Source organism: Daphnia pulex, chromosome 11, assembly GCF_021134715.1.
Source record: "Daphnia pulex isolate KAP4 chromosome 11, ASM2113471v1".
Classification (NCBI taxonomy): Eukaryota; Metazoa; Arthropoda; class Branchiopoda; order Diplostraca; family Daphniidae; genus Daphnia; species Daphnia pulex.
Window position 1 is genome coordinate 3,432,696 of NC_060027.1, and position 21,424 is coordinate 3,454,119.

Genomic DNA, 21,424 nt, shown 5'->3' on the forward strand with positions numbered 1-21,424 from the left:
GAAAAAAGGAATAATATATGCAGCATATTTAGCCAGAGGGAAAAAACAGGAAGAACAGGGCAATTCTCATTCAGTCATCCATCAATGTCGTGGAATTTTTGAGTCAATAAACTCGATGAACGCAGAGTCTGGAGATCTGCTGCTGTTTTCTGAAACTGATAACATGAAGTAACATGAAGTTCATGCTGGTAATTCAAAATTAGCGCGCTGACGCCACCAAGTGCTAGTTAAACTTACTAGTGATGACGGGACTCTTATCATAATCCCTAGATGGTGTTGTCGGCCATTGCAAAATGTTATGCCTCAAGCATGCATTGCAACAACGGCTGTGTTCAACTTGTCATTTTCGTGTGTTTTCGTTTCATCATTAAAATTAAAAAGAAATCGTTTCATCATTAAAATTAAAAAGAAAATAAAAATAGTGTTTGACGTTCTATAATTTGCTAATGGCCGTAATAAGACAAAAATAGCAATAATCCGACGAGAGTTTATTCAACATAGATTCGTAGACAGCGGCGTTTCTCAGTTATCACCACAGACTAAGAGGGTAAAGACCACGAACGGCTATGAACCCCTTGAAGCGATGCTCGTCCTATGCCGTATGGTGGCGCGTCGAGCACACAAAACGAAAGCCATTATTTTTCCTCTTTCCCTACTGATTAGAGTCTTCACACACCGTAAGTTTATAATTAAACCATTAACATATCAATAGTGATGTTTTGTGTAAATATAGCTTAGATATCTCCCATGTTGTGTGAATTTTTTTAAATTTATATGTGATCTCTAGACACAATCTAAAAATTCATTTATTAAACCCCCTTTTGCCCATTTTCAAGCCCAGGAAACAGCGTTTCAAGATTTTCTGAAATGGGCCTGAAAATCGTGAAACGCTGTTTCCTGGGCCTGAAAATGGGCAAAAAGGGGGTTTAATAAAGGAATTTATAGATTGTATCTAGAGATCACATATAAATTTAAAAAAATTCACACAACATGGGAGATATCTAAGCTATATTTACACAAAACATCACTATTGATATGTTAATGGTTTAATTATAAACTTACGGTGTGTGAAGACTCTAATCAGTAGGGAAAGAGGAAAAATAATGGCTTTCGTTTTGTGTGCTCGACGCGCCACCATACGGCATAGGACGAGCATCGCTTCAAGCATTCCTCTTAGCCCTATCCCTGATCGTAGTCTTTACCCTCTTAGTCTGTGGTTATCACCGATACACGACAGTTCGTCTGCATTGGGCATTCTGTAATCAGCATGCACGCAAATTTGTTAAGGCTCTAATAAAGCCATACGCCACATGGTGAGTCAGCCATTAGCATATTTCAATATTTGTATTACTGTTTCAAAGTTTCAATCTTGGTTTCAGTTATTGAATTGTTTTATTGTAGTGAGCATTTTGCAAATTAGCCTGTTTACTCAAAAGTTTAAAGTATAAATGTATGAAACAGTCTATGTTCCCAGATCACGTTGACGCAACAAGTGATGAAGAATGCTGGATTGTTTCGCATTCGATTTTTTTCAATCTAATCTATTACTAAAATGAAATAAGTGCTGTTAGAAAATTTGGTTCAGTGTGTTTTTTATGTCAAAATCACCCCACCATTGGGGTGGCACCTGGTTGCGCACCAGCGCCACAACAGCAAGCATGATGTAAGATTATACCGATAAGTAATACCATTATTCTTATCTTTTATTATAGCAGCAAGTTTAAGCTCTCCAAGTAAAGCGTGAATTTACCTCTGTTTCTTAAAAATCCAGCAATGTAGGACAAGTACTTGGTGAAGTGAACTCTAACTTTCAGCGAAAGCTTCACCTACCTGTGTGAACTGCCAGACACATTGCCGAAAATAAGAAGAATTCCAATCTCCAGTCTACTGGAAGATTGGCATGTATTACAATCTCAGAACGGTAACAAAATATTGAAGAAAATCCAATGGGAAGAATGAAAACTTTGGTGTGAAAAAGTGCAGACTCGTTGAAAGGTAACTCCAGTTTTGCTTACATGTTCAAGACTAAACAGAAAAAAGTTTAGTTTGCCAACTTTTAATCTTATCATTAAATGGTGAGATGGGATCTTCCACATCCCATCTCTTACAAATTGAACTACAAGTTTATGAGTATATGAAGATGTGATTATTTGTTAAAGTAAAAATAACTTCTTCTGGATATTTTAACAAATTCCTTATTTCTCTTTTCATATTCTGGAATCTTTTGGTCACGACCAACATGAGCTCAAAAGCTGGTTCATTGCACAGCGCATCTTTGTCGAAAAAACTAACCTCTGACAAGAAATTGGCCTATCGTTATGGATAACGATTTGATTTAACAGTTACATGTTAAATGTGATCCTAAAGTAGAGCCAGAAGATACCGGTACGCCAACATCCAACGGTGGGCGCTCAAATTACCTTACGATTCATAGTTCCGATGCAATCGCTATCAAGGAGAAAAGCAGTCGAAATGTCCTTTACCAACTGATGTCATCTTCAAGTTGGTCACGAAAGTGAGGAACAAGACGTATGTCAACCAGTACACGAACAATCCTCTTGCGCTCAATTGTGGTAAACGAACTTTCGGCGCATTTGTGATTCAACAGTGAGATGGATGCCCATAAATTCTTTTCGATGCTCAATAATGAAATGCTTACCGTCTTCTTTGACTAATGGTAAAAGAGGGACCTAACTTTTGTTTAAATTAATTTTCTCATTTCTGTGTCGACTTAATTAAATCTTTTATTTTTATGCATTTGTGGTAGATCGGCTTGAGGTTTAAATGAGATGCAACTTACAACCACACCGACGTTGCAACCGGAGTTTTTGACATCTGCTGTCAGAACGTTTCCATGTAACTTTCACTCCACCATCACTACGGTAGGGTTTATTATTTATAATTAAAAACCCTTTATTATTTGCTGCGTGATTTATACAGTGTTTCGGGTTCGTGATGATATCATACTCGAAACTCTTAGCTATGCTCAAATGAGGTTCACCGTTTGCATAAATGTTCTGCTCATTTAAATGGGGGGGGGGGCAGGGGCATCTAGAATCAAGGCGTTGAATTTGACTTTTGAGCTGTTTTGATTTTTTTTTTTTTAATAATGATTAAGTATTTTGCGCTGTGATAGGTTTATCAAGTATCTGTATATCGACAGTCGTGTAGTATGTATTTCTAATAGCGCTACTAACTTGTACCGTTACGGTTAGGTTTGATATCCGTTTTTTATTTTGAATTTCAACGTTTTAAAAATTCTCAGCAGCATGGAAGATTCCCGCGGATGGTACTCTCCTACCATTGGCTATTCCCGGCTTTTGACAACCTCGGGTCAATTAGTCAATTACTTAGCCGTTTTCAACAGTAGCCTACATGCGAATCGCGAAGACGGGCGTCAGTATCATACTGGACTGCCATTAGCGTTAAATAAATGAAATCTTCCGGTACTTTCATCGTTACAGGGTAACGTAAAATGGGGAAGTGTCGTTGGTTCCATCTTTCACCGCATTGTGACATACAGGGTCTGTACTTTTTCTTCAACACCGTAGTTAGGCTAATAAAATCTCGTACTATGAATTTCAAAACGGATTACAGTTCTGCTGAGAGTAGCAAGCCTTTAGATTACGCACGGTTCTAAAATCTAGCGCATTTGCTGTTTTTATTTGCTGTAACCATCGGCACCCAACTACCCATTTCAGGTTGGAAGTCAGATATCAATTAAGATATTGGAATGCGAATCTCCTAACCCAAGGAATCCGATGCCACTATATATACTAGCATTTGAGCATCCGGTAATTATTTGTGTTTTTCGTTCTCTGGATGGCAGCAGAGCTTCATGAAATGGCAATGTTTCGCCTGATTTGGATGTTCAATCTCTTCTTGCTGGAAAAAGAGTGAATGCTACAAGAAGATTTAACTGTGTTTTTATAGGGTTAATTTACCATCACTTAGCTTAAAGTCAAATGCCACAACAGTAAGTCTAAGCTGTTTAAGTTTATTGTGACTGTTGATTGTCTCTGCATGTGAAGAATCTAGTGATGAGGGATGAGTACATGTTGAAGTGAACTCATACATTCAGTGGCAGCCAACTCCTACATAAATTATGTTACACATCATTTCATCTGAAAATGAAGAATCATGGGTTGTGGTTTCACATATTGAAACTTCCCATGCAAACAAACAATAAGATTATTTTGTAAGACTTTGGCAACTTTTTATTGTATGTATATTTTAAATTAACTTGCAATTATGTTATATGGATATGTTGCAGAATTCCTTATTTCTCTACTCAGACTCTGGAATATTTGGGTTACGACCGACGAAGAAACTGGCATCCTGGAAGAAATTGACGATAGTGAAGGAACTATTGTTGTGGAATACCGAGCAGCCTCATTGCCCCATCAATTCCAACAGCCTGCTCACAGTTTTGAAACAGAATTTGGAAAGGCCGTTTGTCGAGAGCAAAAAACAATGAGAAACAAGAATTATTGAAGCAGGCAGTCCCCACGATACACAGTATAGTTGACAAAACAACGTGAAGGTCAACACAATTAAAGTAAAAAGTTTTTTCATTAAAAGACGCTAATAATTAATTTTAATTTTAATTTCAGCAACAGAAAATCCTTTCATGATCCCATTTCATCAGCTAAAATTTCTGAAATAAAGTTTATTTTCAGGAATGTGTTCGACATCATTGGGATAAGTTAAAATGTGTGTTATAGGTTACTCACTCAATTGGTGAATGTCAATTTTTTTTTTCATTGAATAGCCAATGAAAGTAGTTTCTCGCCAACTAGACTAGCCAAAGTAAGTGTCTCTTAACTTGTGTTGTACTTTGACTACAATATGTGTATAAGATCATTTCTAATCATAAGAAAACATAAGACTATATGTCCAATCAATAAGAAGAATTTAAGTGAATGTAAATTACTATCTGTTTTCACTTATCAGGGAAACTGTCTCGTCTTATTAACAGGAGTTCGGAGAAAATTTTGACTGTAGAAACCATTATTTTGTTGAAAAGTGTCAATGTACAAGTTAAATGCATCTTCATTTGTATAGTATTGTCTGCAATATTTAATTTGTCTTGATTTACGTTTCAACTTGTTTCGTAGGTTGTTCTGAGTAGGTGTCTGAGCTGCAGTCCAAGTTCGGAATCTAGGCCAGAATCAAGGGATTGTAGATTATATGATGTGGCCTAGGATGGAGAATTGCCTTCATGGTCTATTTTGAGCGTATGAGAAGTTCCAACGGAAAATTATCCTTTTGGTAAATGATTTTTGTGTAGACCATTACAGCAATTGTGTTCTGATGTTTTATTATACAAACTAATTTTGGCAACAGGTAAAGTGGTTTGACGCCACGAAAGAAAACGATATGGTCAAAGAACGTTTCATGAGTTTTCTTGCCGGGAATACGGAATATGACATGGAAATAAATCGAGTAAGGTAATCGAGTAGTTACGAAAAATTTTATTGAAACATGCAAAGAATACTGTTAATGCTTAAACAATTGAAGAGGAAAGTAAGCAGACCTAAAACATTTTAAATTAGCCTCTTCCTGTTACGATTGTTTAGAAATGTGTTTTAATTTTGGTTGTTTGTGTTGTCGTCTGCTTTAGGATCATCATGGAAGAGACTGTCAGCTTTTTCTCGGAGATGCGAAGCCTTTTCTTCTATCAAAAACCCAGAGTGCTCCAGTAATTGGATCCAAGTCTTTGGAGGTACTCTAGTTAACACTCCATGTTTGACCAACCATTCCTCTAAAGTTTCATTAATTCCAACCGGATCTTCTTTATCTTCCGGTTTTAACAAATCAGATGGGGCTTCTTCTTTCGCATGTCTTACAGCTTGTTGTAATGTTTTCAGAGCTTCTGTCAGTGCTGCAGCTTGTTCAGTGGCAAGCGCTTCAGCTTGTTGTCGGGCAGTGGCTGCAGAATGTACCACTTCATTTTTCTCATCGGTCAATTTCAATAGCAGTTCCTTTTGATTGTGATACTCTTCCGTCAAAGTTTTGATATCTTCTTTGCACGAGACTAAAGCGGATTTTTCTTCATCGAAGTTGGATTTTAGCTGATCAATGTGCGCTTTCTGGTTCATCAATTCGGTGTTTGCCTGTTCCAAAAGTCGATTCTTGTCTTCCGTTTCCGTTTGAGCAGCTTTAACTGCATCCGTCAATGCAGATTTTTCGAGTTCGATAGTGGATTTTTGGTTATTGAAGTGAGCTTTTAAGCTCGTCAACTCGGTTTGCGTTGCATCCAAAAGTTTGCTATTTTTTTCTTTTTCCGTTTCAGCGAGGTTAGTCGCATCCACTAAAGCGGATTTTAGCTGATCATATTGCACTTTCTGGTTCATCAATTCAGTTTTTGCCTGTTCCAAAAGTCGATTCTTGTCTTCCGTTTCCGTTTGAGCAGCTTTAACTGCATCCGCCAATGCAGTCTTTTCGAGTTCGATAGTGGATTTTTGATTATTGAAGTGCGCTGTTAAGCTCATCAACTGAGTTTGCGTTTCATCCAAAAGTTTGCTTTGTTTTTCTTTTTCTTCATCGAAGTTGGATTTTAGCTGATCAATGTGCGCTTTCTGGTTCATCAATTCGGTGTTTGCCTGTTCCAAAAGTCGATTCTTGTCTTCCGTTTCCGTTTGAGCAGCTTTAACTGCATCCGTCAATGCAGATTTTTCGAGTTCGATAGTGGATTTTTGGTTATTGAAGTGAGCTTTTAAGCTCGTCAACTCGGTTTGCGTTGCATCCAAAAGTTTGCTATTTTTTTCTTTTTCCGTTTTAGCGAGGTTAATCTCATCCACTAAAGCTGATTTTTCTTCATCGAAGTTGGATTTTAGCTGATCATATTGCACTTTCTGGTTCATCAATTCAGTTTTTGCCTGTTCCAAAAGTCGATTCTTGTCTTCCGTTTCCGTTTGAGCAGCTTTAACTGCATCCGCCAATGCAGTCTTTTCGAGTTCGATAGTGGATTTTTGATTATTGAAGTGCGCTGTTAAGCTCATCAACTGAGTTTGCGTTTCATCCAAAAGTTTGCTTTGTTTTTCTTTTTCTTCATCGAAGTTGGATTTTAGCTGATCAATGTGCGCTTTCTGGTTCATCAATTCGGTGTTTGCCTGTTCCAAAAGTCGATTCTTGTCTTCCGTTTCCGTTTGAGCAGCTTTAACTGCATCCGTCAATGCAGATTTTTCGAGTTCGATAGTGGATTTTTGGTTATTGAAGTGAGCTTTTAAGCTCGTCAACTCGGTTTGCGTTTCATCCAAAAGTTTGCTTTGTTTTTCTTTTTCCGTTTCAGCGAGGTTAGTCGCATCCACTAAAGCGGATTTTAGCTGATCATATTGCGCTTTCTGGTTCATCAATTCAGTTTTTGCCTGTTCCAAAAGTCGATTCTTGTCTTCCGTTTCCGTTTGAGCAGCTTTAACTGCATCCGTCAATGCAGATTTTTCGAGTTCGATAGTGGATTTTTGGTTATTGAAGTGAGCTTTTAAGCTCGTCAACTCGGTTTGCGTTGCATCCAAAAGTTTGCTATTTTTTTCTTTTTCCGTTTCAGCGAGGTTAGTCGCATCCACTAAAGCGGATTTTAGCTGATCATATTGCGCTTTCTGGTTCATCAATTCAGTTTTTGCCTGTTCCAAAAGTCGATTCTTGTCTTCCGTTTCCGTTTGAGCAGCTTTAACTGCATCCGTCAATGCAGATTTTTCGAGTTCGATAGTGGATTTTTGGTTATTGAAGTGAGCTTTTAAGCTCGTCAACTCGGTTTGCGTTGCATCCAAAAGTTTGCTATTTTTTTCTTTTTCCGTTTCAGCGAGGTTAGTCGCATCCACTAAAGCGGATTTTAGCTGATCATATTGCACTTTCTGGTTCATCAATTCAGTTTTTGCCTGTTCCAAAAGTCGATTCTTGTCTTCCGTTTCCGTTTGAGCAGCTTTAACTGCATCCGCCAATGCAGTCTTTTCGAGTTCGATAGTGGATTTTTGATTATTGAAGTGCGCTGTTAAGCTCATCAACTGAGTTTGCGTTTCATCCAAAAGTTTGCTTTGTTTTTCTTTTTCTTCATCGAAGTTGGATTTTAGCTGATCATATTGCGCTTTCTGGTTCATCAATTCGGTGTTTGCCTGTTCCAAAAGTCGATTCTTGTCTTCCGTTTCCGTTTGAGCAGCTTTAACTGCATCCGTCAATGCAGATTTTTCGAGTTCGATAGTGGATTTTTGGTTATTGAAGTGAGCTTTTAAGCTCGTCAACTCGGTTTGCGTTGCATCCAAAAGTTTGCTATTTTTTTCTTTTTCCGTTTTAGCGAGGTTAATCTCATCCACTAAAGCTGATTTTTCTTCATCGAAGTTGGATTTTAGCTGATCATATTGCGCTTTCTGGTTCATCAATTCGGTGTTTGCCTGTTCCAAAAGTCGATTCTTGTCTTCCGTTTCCGTTTGAGCAGCTTTAACTGCATCCGTCAATGGAGATTTTTCGAGTTCGATGGTGGATTTTTGATAATTGAAATGCGCTTTTAAGCTCGTCAACTCGGTTTGCGTTTCATCCAAAAGTTTGCTATTTTTTTCTTTTTCCGTTTTAGCGAGGTTAATCTCATCCACTAAAGCTGATTTTTCTTCATCGAAGTTGGATTTTAGCTGATCAATGTGCGCTTTCTGGTTCATCAATTCGGTGTTTGCCTGTTCCAAAAGTCGATTCTTGTCTTCCGTTTCCGTTTGAGCAGCTTTAACTGCATCCGCCAATGCAGTCTTTTCGAGTTCGATAGTGGATATTTTATTATTGAATTGCGCTTTTAAGCTCGTCAACTCGGTTTTCGTTTTATCCAAAAGTTTGCTAGTTTTTTCTTTTTTCGATCTAGCGATGTTAATCGCTTCCACTAAAGCGGATTTTTCTTCATCGAGGATTGATTTTTGTAGATCAAAGTTCGCTTTTAGTTCCGTCAGTTTTGTTTTAGTCTGCTCTAAAACTAAAAGTCTAATTTTTTCCTCGTCTGTTTTTGCGAGTTTATTCGCATCCACTAAATCGGATTTTTCTTTATCGAGGATTGATTTTTGTAGATCAAAGTTCGCTTTCAGTTCAGTCATTTCGTAGTTTGCCTGTTCCAAAAGTTGACTATTTTCCTCGTTTTTTGATTTAGCGTTTTCGATTTTGGTTTCTTTTGGTGTGACATGTTTGGTAGTTTTGTCAGTTAAAAACACACTTTGTAATAAATCGATAATCAACGCCCATCCGTAAAGTAAGAATATTCCAACAGTGAACACAGCGAGTGAAGTAAACATTTTTGTTGCTGAAGTTTTGGGTTTTAGTTGATTTGTTCAACAGTACCTTATGCGGTGTTTTCGTGGGTTCTTTATAGATTCTGCTCTGTCATCTTTGATTAGCATGTATGCCGTTTACCGCGTTTTTGCGTATATTTATATTTATAGATTTCCAATTTCGAAATTATTTGCATATTTCAATGCAGAAAAATTTTTCACTTATATTTCAAACAAGAAATTCACAAAATTACTTAATTTCTGTTGTCTATTTCCGATTTCTGCGAATTTAATGTCCATTTGCTTCCTGTGTAATTCCAGCACAAAAAATAGTTGTGAATTTTGACACTAGATGGCTGTAAAATTGTTCCGTCCAGTCTTCTGTCATGAAGTACAGACAGGTACAGACAGGTACAGACAGTCTGTACTAAATGCGTCTGTCGACGCTAAATGAAATAATTCGGCTGTCGCTAGGTTTAAATTATTTCCACTAGCTAGCCTAGCGTGACGAGTGTGAAGCCTAAATCTGTGTCACAGTTAAAAGAAAATGTTTAATAATTAAATGATTAATTAAATGTTATAATTAAATGTTAAATATTTCTTATTTTATTTAAGATTTAGGCCATTACAATTTAATTTTGTAATTTGTATGACAACGATATATTGCATACATTAAATTTCGAGTATATGCTAATAACTGTTTTAATTTTTAGGTCATAATTAGATTTATGGGAACCAATTTTTAACAGTATTTACTTGTGTTTTATCTTCTTGTCCTATGTAATTTCTCACTCTCTATAACACGTGAGACGCCCCACGAGACTTATATGGTAGTCTTATGCAGTTGAGCTGTCTGAATTCAATTCTGAAAGCATTCTGGAAGCAATTCATCCTTTCCGTCCAGTCTTCCGTGGCTGGCTGTTAAGGAATATGTTGGCTATCACTAGGTGGCTGTAATGAAGGGCACTAGATGGCACGAGTGTTTTCGTTAAAGACGAAATTCCGCCATTTTCTTTTCTGCAAATTTCGAAAACGATCGTTACTTATTCCATTCCTTTTTTTTTTCTTGAAATTTTTCGTCTTAAAAATGGTAATTCTTGCTTGGATTCCTTAGACTACTAAATTTTAAATATTTGTGTGGTTAATTTATAGGTAAAATCTACTTTCAATTTCATCACAAGGCCTCAGGTGAAACTGCTGTACATTTTGGCAAAATGTCGTTTCTTGCTGCATGGCTGGATTGGCTGGACGTTTCCTGAGTTCGTTACATTCAGAAGCACTTTAGAACAGTTACAATATTCTTTTGACCTTTAAAGGCTACCAATTCATTATTTATTTTGGAAATTTACAGGTTATTTAGGATTAGGAAATCATGTCCATTGGGCCAAATCTTCTGATGTTGCATGATGGATGTCCATTTTGGCGAAATATCATCTCTTGCTGTATGTCTCTTCCCATGCTGAAGCACTTCGCTTCACTTCAAAAGTAACTATGTTGATTACATTTTATTACCAGAAAACTAGATGTAGTTAATTTATGACAAGAGAGTAAATCTATTTATCTGATTTAAAGCTTATTGGTCTTGTAGAATTTAGTAAAGTTGACATTGGACATGCTTTTACATACAAGTAGGAAAATCTTGACAACTGAAGAATCCAAATAACATTTTTCACATAATTGAAGTCCAGTAGAGCTGTTGCATGCAGTTTGTTGTGCTGGTGTTTGTACATCCTCAAGTTATTGAAGTCTTCAGCAGATTCAATTCGTTGCTGCTGTCTATCTTGTGGCCAACAACAAAAAAAAAGTGCAATTCAAGAGCTGACCACCATATGAGATTTAATTAAGGACAATTTAGGATTGATAGATCAGAGGTATTTTTTGCTGTCGCTACTATTTGGTTTAAACATTTAATCTAAATAAGCTCTTTTTTAGGTTAATCCCTCACCGTTGTTTTATGGAGGGAGTCAGCGTTGGTGTGGCTCTGCAGTACTACGCCAATCACAGAGGGCAAATTGAATTGTCCGTTACGACCGGACGATGGAGCAGATTGCCTTCCCCAAGTTCCGGAAATGTGCGAGTATTTGACCACGAAAGGAAAGTGCGCATCTTCAACACGGCGGACGACTAGGGATCGAAAATGGCCGTTTTTTTCTAAGGAGTCGACATGTTTACCCAAATGAAACGGTAGAAGAAATTGCGCTGACAGCCGTTCCTGTTTTGGGTCAGCTCGCACATGTCCATCTGGAGTCAAATCCTCTTCGATTTGGTCGTCATTATCAACTTGGTTGTCGCCTTCTTTTATCCACTTGACACTGACGGACCGGCTAAATCCATTAGCATTTGAAACTGCTTTAGCATTGCCACTTTGAAGCAAACGACTTTTGTTCCTTCTCTACGAGATGCACCTAGTAGAGGAATCTCGTGATGGTGTAGGAATCGCAACTCAACCGTCGTCTGCTTCACACCCATGTTCGACACAATTCGTCAAATCAAATATGAATACAGTAATACAGTAATACTGTAAGTATTTCGAATTTAAAATATGTTTTCTAATGCTGATATTATTATTCTCTTAGAATGAAGAGGAGTAATTCCAAATCCCACTTGCTCGGTGTTAGACCACAACCATTACCAGCCTCCTTTAAAGAAAGGATTCACCATTGAACTCTTTACTTTTTTCTAGTCTTTAATGATCATGAAAATAATTTCGGGTTGACGTGAAAGGAATCTTTGAAGCCTGTCACAAGTAACTGTTGGGTGCTATTGCTATGCTGCTAACTATTGTGTTTAACCTGAACAACCCTTTGTGGCTGTAAGGGCACCGAAAGTAAGTTTACCTTAACCGTGTGAGATAATTGTGCACGTACGTACCTACATCACGACTAATCAGACTGAAAATGATTGTCATTTTCTTCAAAGTGCAGTTGCTTTGTGTAAAGGTATTCAACTCTCTGCTTCTTATGATACATTTTTATAGCCATAGTTAATCTTTGATTCTTAATTATAGATGAATCTTGGCTTGTCTCTTGAGAACACAGCACTTGGTCACATTAAGCTATTTAAACAAAGGAACTTGCTACCGGAATTCTCCACAAAAGGTAATTCTATAGTAACATTGGTCTTCAGTAAGGAATTGTTAGTTTTACTAAGGTCATTAATGATTGTTAAATTATTCAATTTCTAAAACAAATTCCATTAATTGTTCGGGATATTAAATCACCTAACTGCTTTTTGATTCAATAAAATTATAATTCCACGGAAGCTTAACAAAATTTAGCCAAAAGTATCTAAATTCTCCCTGCTGGTTTTCTATGACAAATATGTATGCCCGACAATATATGTATATATTTTTTCTTTTATAGGATTTCTCAGTCAGGTTAAGTGAAGCTGTCTGCAGTTGCCGTCTTCTGTAGAACATTTTTACTTGCCACCTTGCTAACTGCATAAATTGGGAAGCTGCCTTTTTTGCACATTTACAACAGCCTGTTAGTTGTTTCTGCTTTATATCTGATTCGTTTCACAGGTTTTCCCACTGTTTGTTGATGTTTGAGGTATGATTGAAATTGCCTTTTTTTGTGTTACGTACAATGTGCTGAAGCCTGCCTGTTCCCTGGTTTAAGGAGTTACTACTTAAACAAAGTCGAATTTACGATGGTGTTCACTTTTCCGTTTTTGTTTAGTGTACTTATTAAGTGTGTTCTCTATGTGTCGCGGTCGCCTATGCAAGTGATTTAAGCAAAATGTTTGTTTTGTTCTGTTTTTTGGCAGAATTTAATATGTCATAGGTCTACTTGGGATGGGAAATGATTGTGAAATGCTGATTTGAGACAAGTTCGTATGAAGCATTTAATTGTATGTTACTAGAATGCGTTTCAAAAATTTCTTGATTTTGCGCGTATATGCTTTTAAATGAGCGAAAGGTAGATAAGGTTATTTGGTTAGATAAATTAAAATGCGCATATTTGTTCAATGAACGTTAAGAAATTTCGACGCGTAAATAAGTGATGAAATTCAAAACAAAGCCCTCCTCATCCTTCTGGTTTCACAGCGGGTGAGTGACTACCGGCGGGCATTGGATATTATTTAGTTAGGGAAACGGGGCACATAAAAGAAAGGAGCCCAGATATGCACTTGTAAGTTATCACATTTACACAATTTATAGATATTAATTGAAAGCAAAAGCTCTTGTGAAACAGTCAACTTCTTCAAATTGTAGCACAATGGCGAAGGGATAACCTGATATGAAATAATATGACTAACTAAATATGCAGTAAAAAAAAATAATAATGTTAAGATACCTGGAATAAGTTCAACATCTCTCGGCATATTCCACTAGTGGATAAGGTCTGGAACAGCGGCGAGGGATTAAACTTAAAAGATTATTTACATGTCAATTTTAAAACAAGATTTTTAGTGACAGCAAGCAATACCTCAAATGAATCAATTGAAAGGAACCACAGAAAGGCAGAGCTCAGCTGCTCAGGTAAGTACCCTTCATTTATCACCTAGAAAAATCAAACAAAGACCTCAAGACAAACACAATGAATTGTAGATGTAGAAAATGTTATTTAGATGACGTGTTCAAGCTGGAGCGTGTTCAAACCATTTTTAAAATTTGAAAAGAAAGTCAATTAAGTAAAATGACGACTCAAAGTTCTTGGATTCATTTGAGATTCACCATTTACAAAACATGCACCTGAAAGATAAGAACAGAAAATTTGTAAGATTGTGATATTACAATTTTTGATTCCATTTTTAGTACAGCTGCAGGATTGATGACAGAACTTAGAATTTTTGTCCAGCTTCAACAAAATGGTCTTCATTACGTTGCAAATGATGACAAATGGACTGGTAAATATGGATGAAAAAATTAAGTTAACATACTACCAACTCAACTTAGTTTTTCAGTTTCAAAACCATACATGTTAACTTATGCTGATATGATATTGATTTCACTTTTCGAATTCTTTTCTAGTTTTTACTTGAGCTTGGGACCATGTTGGGACAATCGTGAATCGTCTCGTGTGCATGAAGCACTGGCATCATCTAGCGGTTATTTTTAACAATTCAGACAATTGTCCAGTGTACCGCTAGATGGTGTTGGTATTGTTTTTAAAATGGCGAAATGTGTGAAGAGTTTTGTCATCTTCTGTTTTCGAACTTTCATGTTTTACTGCCCAAAATCAACGAATTAACTACATGTAAGCTTATTGTGATTATTCTAACTACATAGTAGCGAAAATTTTCTATCACTCACTGTGTACTTGACCAATTGACTAATTGTGTACTGTACTTGGAATTCTAGAAAATGTATCTGCCGTCTAGTCATCAGATTTAATTTGGACCCCATTTTAAGAACAAATTGCTCAACACTTCTGTAACTCACACCCCCAGCTTCATCTGCATCATCCTCTCACATCTTAGACAAAACTTTGAGCTATTTTGCCCAAAAGTTGTGGCATTGGATGTACAATTACAGGTAAGCATAATCTTCCGATTTTAATACCTCATCATCCATCGATGCAATAAAATAATCTCAAAATTCACACCCATTTGTTTTACAGGTTCCTTCTGGCCTGAAAGATGTTTACACCTTTGAACACTTTTGGTGGGGTTGTTGCGTCATGAAATTGTATTGCTGCCATTGCCTGCATCTCCCACTTTATAGCTACAAGAAACGAGCCTACAACAGATTGAGGTAAAGGTGTGCTTCTATGTTCTCGATTTATCATGTAATTAACTTTGGATTCCACCTTGGTCATGGGTATTTATGGGCCTCACTGCAATGTTAAAACCTTTTTCTGTTCTTTGCTTTAGGAATGGTTGTGTGCTATGCCATTGGATCCATTGGATTTCGCGAGTCAATCTATTCAAGCCGCCGATGTCAATCTACAACGCAGTTCCTTTATTGGAATTGTGTGGTCCTTGATGCTGGCCTTTGTCCATTACAGAAGAGGGATTTCTACCAACTCTCTGCTCCATCCTTATCTTCGCTATCCCCACCCATCTAGCTTTTCTGCTTATTATGCTGCTAAACAATTTGTCGCACTTCACTGACGAGTTAGACCAGTCGCTTCCGTCCGCCTGTCACTCTCCACGGAATTATGCCCAGGTACCCGACAATTTGACTTATTTTCTTAGATTATCTACTAGTGATCTACTTGTGTTTCACTCTATGTCTGTGTAGTAATTCCAAAATCAGGCCCTTCTTGCGCGCAAAGTATTATTAGACGTTTTTTTTTCTAACGCAAGATGGCTTTTCGATAATTTTCAGCTGTCAAAACAGTCAGTTTCAGTTACTTTGCGCATCTCTTTTAACATTTATTGGCTGTTATTTTGTTGAAATATTTAGTGATAACTGACGATTACTATTCCAGCAACAAAGCTCACTTGTTAAATTTTCGATAATTGCTTTTTTTTTCTACTTCCGGTTTTCACATTTTTGTCAGTAGTTCAGTAAATATTCATTTGACGTACAAAAGAACCACATATTCGTGATCCTCGTCAAATTTGTGGTAAAGTTCATGTTTCGTTTTGTACGTTTTCGTACTTCCGGTTTTGAAAATTTTCCTGAACTATAGTTCAGGAAAATTCTCGATTTTGGCCAAATTTTGGATTTCGTTTAAATCACATCAAATCGACCCCAAATTTCATGGAGATCACGAATATGTGGTTTAATTTGACGACAGCTCAATGGTTGAGGCGCTGTGGTTACTTCCGGTATACTTCCGGAATTTTTTTTAAAGACTAGCAAGTGAGCTTTGTTATGTGTACAGTTCTCAATATTGTTAGGTAGATTTTAAGCAATTTAAAGCGCGCCTTTGAAGTTTTGAGCAAAAAAACTAGATCAATATATCTATATGTATTATGTGACTATTATGTAACTTTTATTGGCATGTCACTTAATAAGAATTGTTATGTCTTTATTCAGGTAATGCAGAGGAGACGTCGAGAAGATGGATTTTCTCATCTTTAACAGTCGTCACCGGTCTCCGTCAGATGTTGCCCCTGCTCCTGGTGCGAACGAAACTCGGTCGAATCGCGACCGACACCGAGACTCGTCATCAACGTGGATCATCGTATTGTTGGTATTATGTCGTTTGTGTTAAGTGTTAGTTAACCCGTTGACTGCCACGCCTTTGTTCTCCCCTGCACGGGCCGCGCTGTTCGGTCTCGTGGTTTACAAGCCGCGGGGTCGGAAAGTCGCCAAGCCCAAAACTTGCCGCAAGGCGCCTGTTATAAGGCAATGCACCATGCACCCCCCTTTGTCAGCCCGGACTTGTCAGCAATGGCAAGTCCCACTTGGTCATGGATCCTTCTGACGTGGCGCGTAGAGTAGTAGAGAGTACAACCCACGGGTTGTATGGCGTGGCAGCCAACGGGTTAACTTAAGTGTATGTATGTATATATGTGACTGTAAAATGTGGTGGAATTGTGGGTGGAGGTGGGACAATAAAATACAATTCTTTTTATCAGTTTTTTGTTTCTTAATTTATACTAAGTGTTTAGAAATTGTTTCAATATATTCATCTCAACTGCAAAGTCTTTCATTTATAAAAGTGACTTTTATTTATAAAACTTACCAAAATCATCGGTTACAAATTTCTTTCGACCCTTGCAAAACCGTAGAAACACAAGAATACATCCGTATGCAGACCGACTAAGGCAGTAGTCATCTCTAAAATATGAAAAATACATATTACAGTGCAGGATACTGGCCTCAAAGAAGTCCATCACCAATACACACCTGTCGAAATGATGACAGGCTTGATGTTACTACCAAAAGTCTTACAAAAGAATTACCAGCATTAGAATTTTTATTTTCCCATTTAAGATCAACAATTAATTCCCAGTGACCAATGACCATGAAGACAATCGACAAATATAAATCAAATCAAATGGAAATTTCGGCTCTAGCATTTAGGAACCTCCAAGGAACAAATTTCGGAAGCGTAGTTAGTGGTGTAGTACTTGGGAGCCACGGTGTAAAAGGCTGGGGCAGCATACGTGATGGTGTAGTACTCCGCTCCCTTCGTGGTGTAGTACTCCGCTCCCTTCGTGGTGTAGTACTCCGCTCCCTTCGTGGTGTAGTACTCCGCTCCCTTCGTGGTGTAGTACTCCGCTCCCTTCGTGGTGTAACTCTGGGCAGAGTTATATTTTAGGGCTTCGGTGTAGTAGTTCGGGGCATCACAAGTTGTGGGGATACTCTGGTGAATAGTGGTTGTGCGTATGTTGTTGTTGAGTAGTAAGACGGCGGCGTTGCGGTTTGGTATCCACCATACCCACGAGACATCGGTACACCAGTGGTCGACCCAGCCATCAACGACACGACATCCAACAGCAGCACGACGACATGGTTAATAAATTACAAGACAGTTAATAAATTTAAACATTATAATATGCAATAATGACTGGAAACGTTTACCCATGATTGAAAACTAATAATGCGACGAAGAACGCAGTTGGTGACAAATACTGCACTGCAGTTCCTGTTGTCGTGTCGGAGATGACCACTCGACCGATTTCTTTCGCCTTTTCTCTCCTATTATACGACTAGAATAATGAAATTGGATGTTAAATAATTAGCATACTTAAACTACATGTAACCGAATATTTACCCATGAAATGTAGTTGTGCAGTACTCCGGTGCCGTGGTGGTGTAGTACTTGGGAGCCTCGGTGTAGTAACTGGTCGCGTCGTATGGTGTTGTATAGTAAGGCGGCAGCGTTGCGGTTTTGTACCCAGGAGAGAGGAGACATCGGTACGCCAGTGGTCGTCCCAGCCAACAAAGATACAACACCCAACGGCAGCACGACATCTTAGTTAACTAAGAATTTAATATAATTGAAATTAATTTTCAGTTATATCCGGTCATATCAACAACAAAAAACGAGGAAGAATTGACTCGAAATATAAATTAATATTTACCTAATGCGAATTGTTTTAAAACGACAAAGAAAGCAGTTGTTGCCGTGTCGGAGATGATCACCCGATTCATTTCTTCGTTGTTGCTTTATGAAGGGACCCTATATCTCGCCAGGGGCACAGTAACCAGCCATCAACGGTACAACACCCAACAGCACTACGACGCCTTAGTTAACTAGACAATAAATAGATTTAAATAAAAATATTCAGTAATTAATGACATGAGAATTATACTTCGTGGCTTGGGTGTAGTAGCTCGGAACATAAGAAGTTTTGGTGTAATACTCTGGAACCTTGATGGTGTAGTACACGGTTGCTGCGCATGTTGTGGTAACGTTGTTTAGGAAGGTGGCGGCGTTGCGGTTTGGTATCCACCATACCCAGGAAACACCGGTACACCAGTGGTGGTCCCAGCCAACAAAGATAGAACACCCAACAGCAGCACGACATCTTAGTTAACTGAGAATTAAATAAATTTGAAAATTAATTTTCAGTTATATCTGGTCATATCAACAACAAAAAACGAGGAAGAATTGACTCGAAATAAATATTAATATTTACCTATGATTGCGAATTGTTTTAACACGACAAAGAAAGCAGTTGTTGCCGTGTCTGAGACTATGATCATTCGCCTGATTTCTTCGTTGTTGCTTTATGAAGGGACCCGATATCTCGCCAGGAGAAAATAAACCAGCCATCAATGGTACAACACCCAACAGCAGCACGACGCCTTAGTTAAATAGACAATCAGAAATTTAAACAAAGATATTCCGTAATTAAAGACTTCGTGGCTTGGGTGTAGTAGCTCGGAACATAAGAAGTTTTGGTGTAATACTCTGGAACCTTGATGGTGTAGTACACGGTTGCTGCGCATGTTGTGGTAATGTTGTTTAGGAAGGTGGCGGCGTTGCGGTTTGGTATCCACCATACCCAGGAAACACCGGTACACCAGTGGTGGTCCCAGCCAACAAAGATAGAACACCCAACAGCAGCACGACATCTTAGTTAACTGAGAATTAAATAAATTTGAAAATTAATTTTCAGTTATATCTGGTCATATCAACAACAAAAAACGAGGAAGAATTGACTCGAAATAAATATTAATATTTACCTATGATTGCGAATTGTTTTAACACGACAAAGAAAGCAGTTGTTGCCGTGTCTGAGACTATGATCATTCGCCTGATTTCTTCGTTGTTGCTTTATGAAGGGACCCGATATCTCGCCAGGAGAAAATAAACCAGCCATCAATGGTACAACACCCAACAGCAGCACGACGCCTTAGTTAAATAGACAATCAGAAATTTAAACAAAGATATTCCGTAATTAAAGACTTCGTGGCTTGGGTGTAGTAGCTCGGAACATAAGAAGTTTTGGTGTAATACTCTGGAACCTTGATGGTGTAGTACACGGTTGCTGCGCATGTTGTGGTAATGTTGTTTAGGAAGGTGGCGGCGTTGCGGTTTGGTATCCACCATACCCAGGAAACACCGGTACACCAGTGGTGGTCCCAGCCAACAAAGATAGAACACCCAACAGCAGCACGACATCTTAGTTAACTGAGAATTAAATAAATTTGAAAATTAATTTTCAGTTATATCTGGTCATATCAACAACAAAAAACGAGGAAGAATTGACTCGAAATAAATATTAATATTTACCTATGATTGCGAATTGTTTTAACACGACAAAGAAAGCAGTTGTTGCCGTGTCTGAGACTATGATCATTCGCCTGATTTCTTCGTTGTTGCTTTATGAAGGGACCCGATATCTCGCCAGGAGAAAATAAACCAGCCATCAATGGTACAACACCCAACAGCAGCACGACGCCTTAGTTAAATAGACAATCAGAAATTTAAACAAAGATATTCCGTAATTAAAGACATTAAAAAAGTCAAAAGTAGCAATAATACAACACTAAGTAAAAAACAAAACAAAAAGGAGAATATTTACCCATGATTGCGAACTGGTAACACGATGAAGAAGGCAGTTGGTGGCAAATAGTGCGCTGCAGCATTTGTTGCCGTGTCGGAGATGCTCACTCGACTGATTCCAATCGCGTTTTCTTTCTCCTTTTATACGATTTTGTTTCATCCCTCCACCTCTTAAGCCTTGCGGCTGTCGTACCTGCTTCATAATTATGAAACACGTCCCTTTCTCACCCAACCTCTACACAATTTATGACACGTTTTACCTAATGATCTACGTGACCTTCGATAGTGAAGGAAATGCAAACTGACCTTTCCTCCTGCAGGTAGACTTTGCTGGGGATGGGTCTACAAAAACCAATAGCAAAATGAATACCAAATGGTTATTTAACACATCCCATTCTCACCCAACCTCTACACCACATGACACTTATGTCATCATAGCTTAATGTTTACTTAACCCAGCTTAAAGCTTTAAAATAGAATAGAGGTTAGTTATTTTCTGAAGTATATGATAGACCAATTATAGTTCATTAACAATGGAGTTCCCATCAAATAAGACACCAATGACACCCTTCAGTGAGTTCTAGGGTTTCAATACCCATGAATCAAAACATAAGCTTAAAATTTGTTGGTTTAAGGTAACTAACTATGTGTTGATTAAAAAGGCCCTGGGTTCAATTTTTACTTCCTTCACTGTCATGTCTGATTATCCTCCATGCTATCTTCCACCCTTTCCATGTCTGTATCTGAAAGTAACAGAAACTGATGTTATGTATCTGACAGCTAAAAACTATAGCCATCTCGACGAGACAGCATTGTGAACAATTCCTGCTCTAGCTCATCGAGAATAATAAAAATAACCAACAACAATAACAAGCAAAGATCTAAACGAAATCATGCTTACTTACAATCACGGTCTAACAGGTCTATCCTATTAACTATCCTGTTACTGTTAGACCGTGCTTACAATTATTGAACAAAAAAAATCCTACTGCTGTCTTTGACTCTTTGCTTTTGCTCATTTTATGAGAGCCATCTGACGGACAAATTTTCAACGACCAAAACAAGATTTAATCAAAATCAATAATCAAAACACAAAATTAATAAGCGCTTAAATTTAAATTTATTTATTATTTCTTTCAATTAACCTTATTTAAATACAATTACCATACCAGTCAAATATTTTTACAGATTTACCGGATTTACCTCATGATTCTTTACAAGTTTACAGCATAAACTGTTGCTCTGTAAGGAACTCGCTTGGAACTCGCATACGCTGTGCTATGAAGGTATGAACCGAGATGTTTGTCACCGTTTTAAGCTACG

At 37.8% G+C, this 21,424-nt stretch overlaps 1 protein-coding gene and 4 long non-coding RNA genes across 8 annotated transcripts; 2 read left to right on the forward strand and 3 right to left on the reverse strand.

The window, feature by feature from the left end:
* Positions 1-1,222: 1,222 nt before the first annotated feature.
* LOC124207056 lies at positions 1,223-12,907 on the forward strand. Its single transcript, XR_006879734.1, has 17 exons — positions 1,223-1,313; positions 1,772-1,995; positions 2,245-2,677; positions 2,768-2,882; positions 4,274-4,558; positions 4,614-4,809; positions 5,118-5,271; positions 5,347-5,445; positions 5,624-5,725; positions 10,190-10,332; positions 10,395-10,531; positions 10,594-10,727; positions 10,872-11,113; positions 11,175-11,762; positions 11,819-12,181; positions 12,250-12,340; positions 12,605-12,907. It is a non-coding gene; the product is annotated as an uncharacterized LOC124207056 (long non-coding RNA).
* Positions 12,908-13,185: 278 nt separating this feature from the next.
* Positions 13,186-14,275, reverse strand: LOC124207055. 3 transcript variants are annotated; one of them, XR_006879733.1, is made up of 6 exons: positions 14,165-14,275; positions 14,005-14,090; positions 13,846-13,938; positions 13,673-13,747; positions 13,541-13,612; positions 13,186-13,478 (listed from the first exon to the last, which is right to left on the reverse strand). XR_006879733.1 is itself a non-coding variant. In XM_046604319.1 (5 exons), exons 2-5 carry the CDS (start codon positions 13,993-13,995, stop codon positions 13,326-13,328), a joined length of 315 nt encoding a protein of 104 aa, XP_046460275.1. In that variant the 5' UTR covers positions 13,996-14,090; positions 14,165-14,275; the 3' UTR covers positions 13,186-13,325. The 3 variants fall into 3 exon arrangements, 1 of the variants encoding a protein (XP_046460275.1); XR_006879732.1 differs by having other exon boundaries at positions 13,673-13,938; XM_046604319.1 differs by lacking the exon at positions 13,846-13,938 and having other exon boundaries at positions 13,981-14,090.
* On the forward strand, positions 14,009-16,360 carry LOC124207057. Its single transcript, XR_006879735.1, has 6 exons — positions 14,009-14,093; positions 14,218-14,443; positions 14,548-14,721; positions 14,807-14,940; positions 15,060-15,354; positions 16,174-16,360. It is a non-coding gene; the product is annotated as an uncharacterized LOC124207057 (long non-coding RNA).
* Positions 16,361-17,041: 681 nt separating this feature from the next.
* On the reverse strand, positions 17,042-18,069 carry LOC124207549. The gene is made up of 3 exons (XR_006880035.1): positions 17,861-18,069; positions 17,668-17,795; positions 17,042-17,449 (listed from the first exon to the last, which is right to left on the reverse strand). It is a non-coding gene; the product is annotated as an uncharacterized LOC124207549 (long non-coding RNA).
* Positions 18,070-18,178: 109 nt separating this feature from the next.
* LOC124207548 lies at positions 18,179-21,084 on the reverse strand. Of its 2 annotated transcripts, none has more exons than XR_006880033.1 (6): positions 21,003-21,084; positions 20,362-20,443; positions 20,121-20,297; positions 19,829-19,997; positions 19,502-19,726; positions 18,179-18,342 (listed from the first exon to the last, which is right to left on the reverse strand). It is a non-coding gene; the product is annotated as an uncharacterized LOC124207548 (long non-coding RNA). The 2 variants fall into 2 exon arrangements; XR_006880034.1 differs by having other exon boundaries at positions 21,007-21,074.
* Positions 21,085-21,424: the final 340 nt, after the last annotated feature.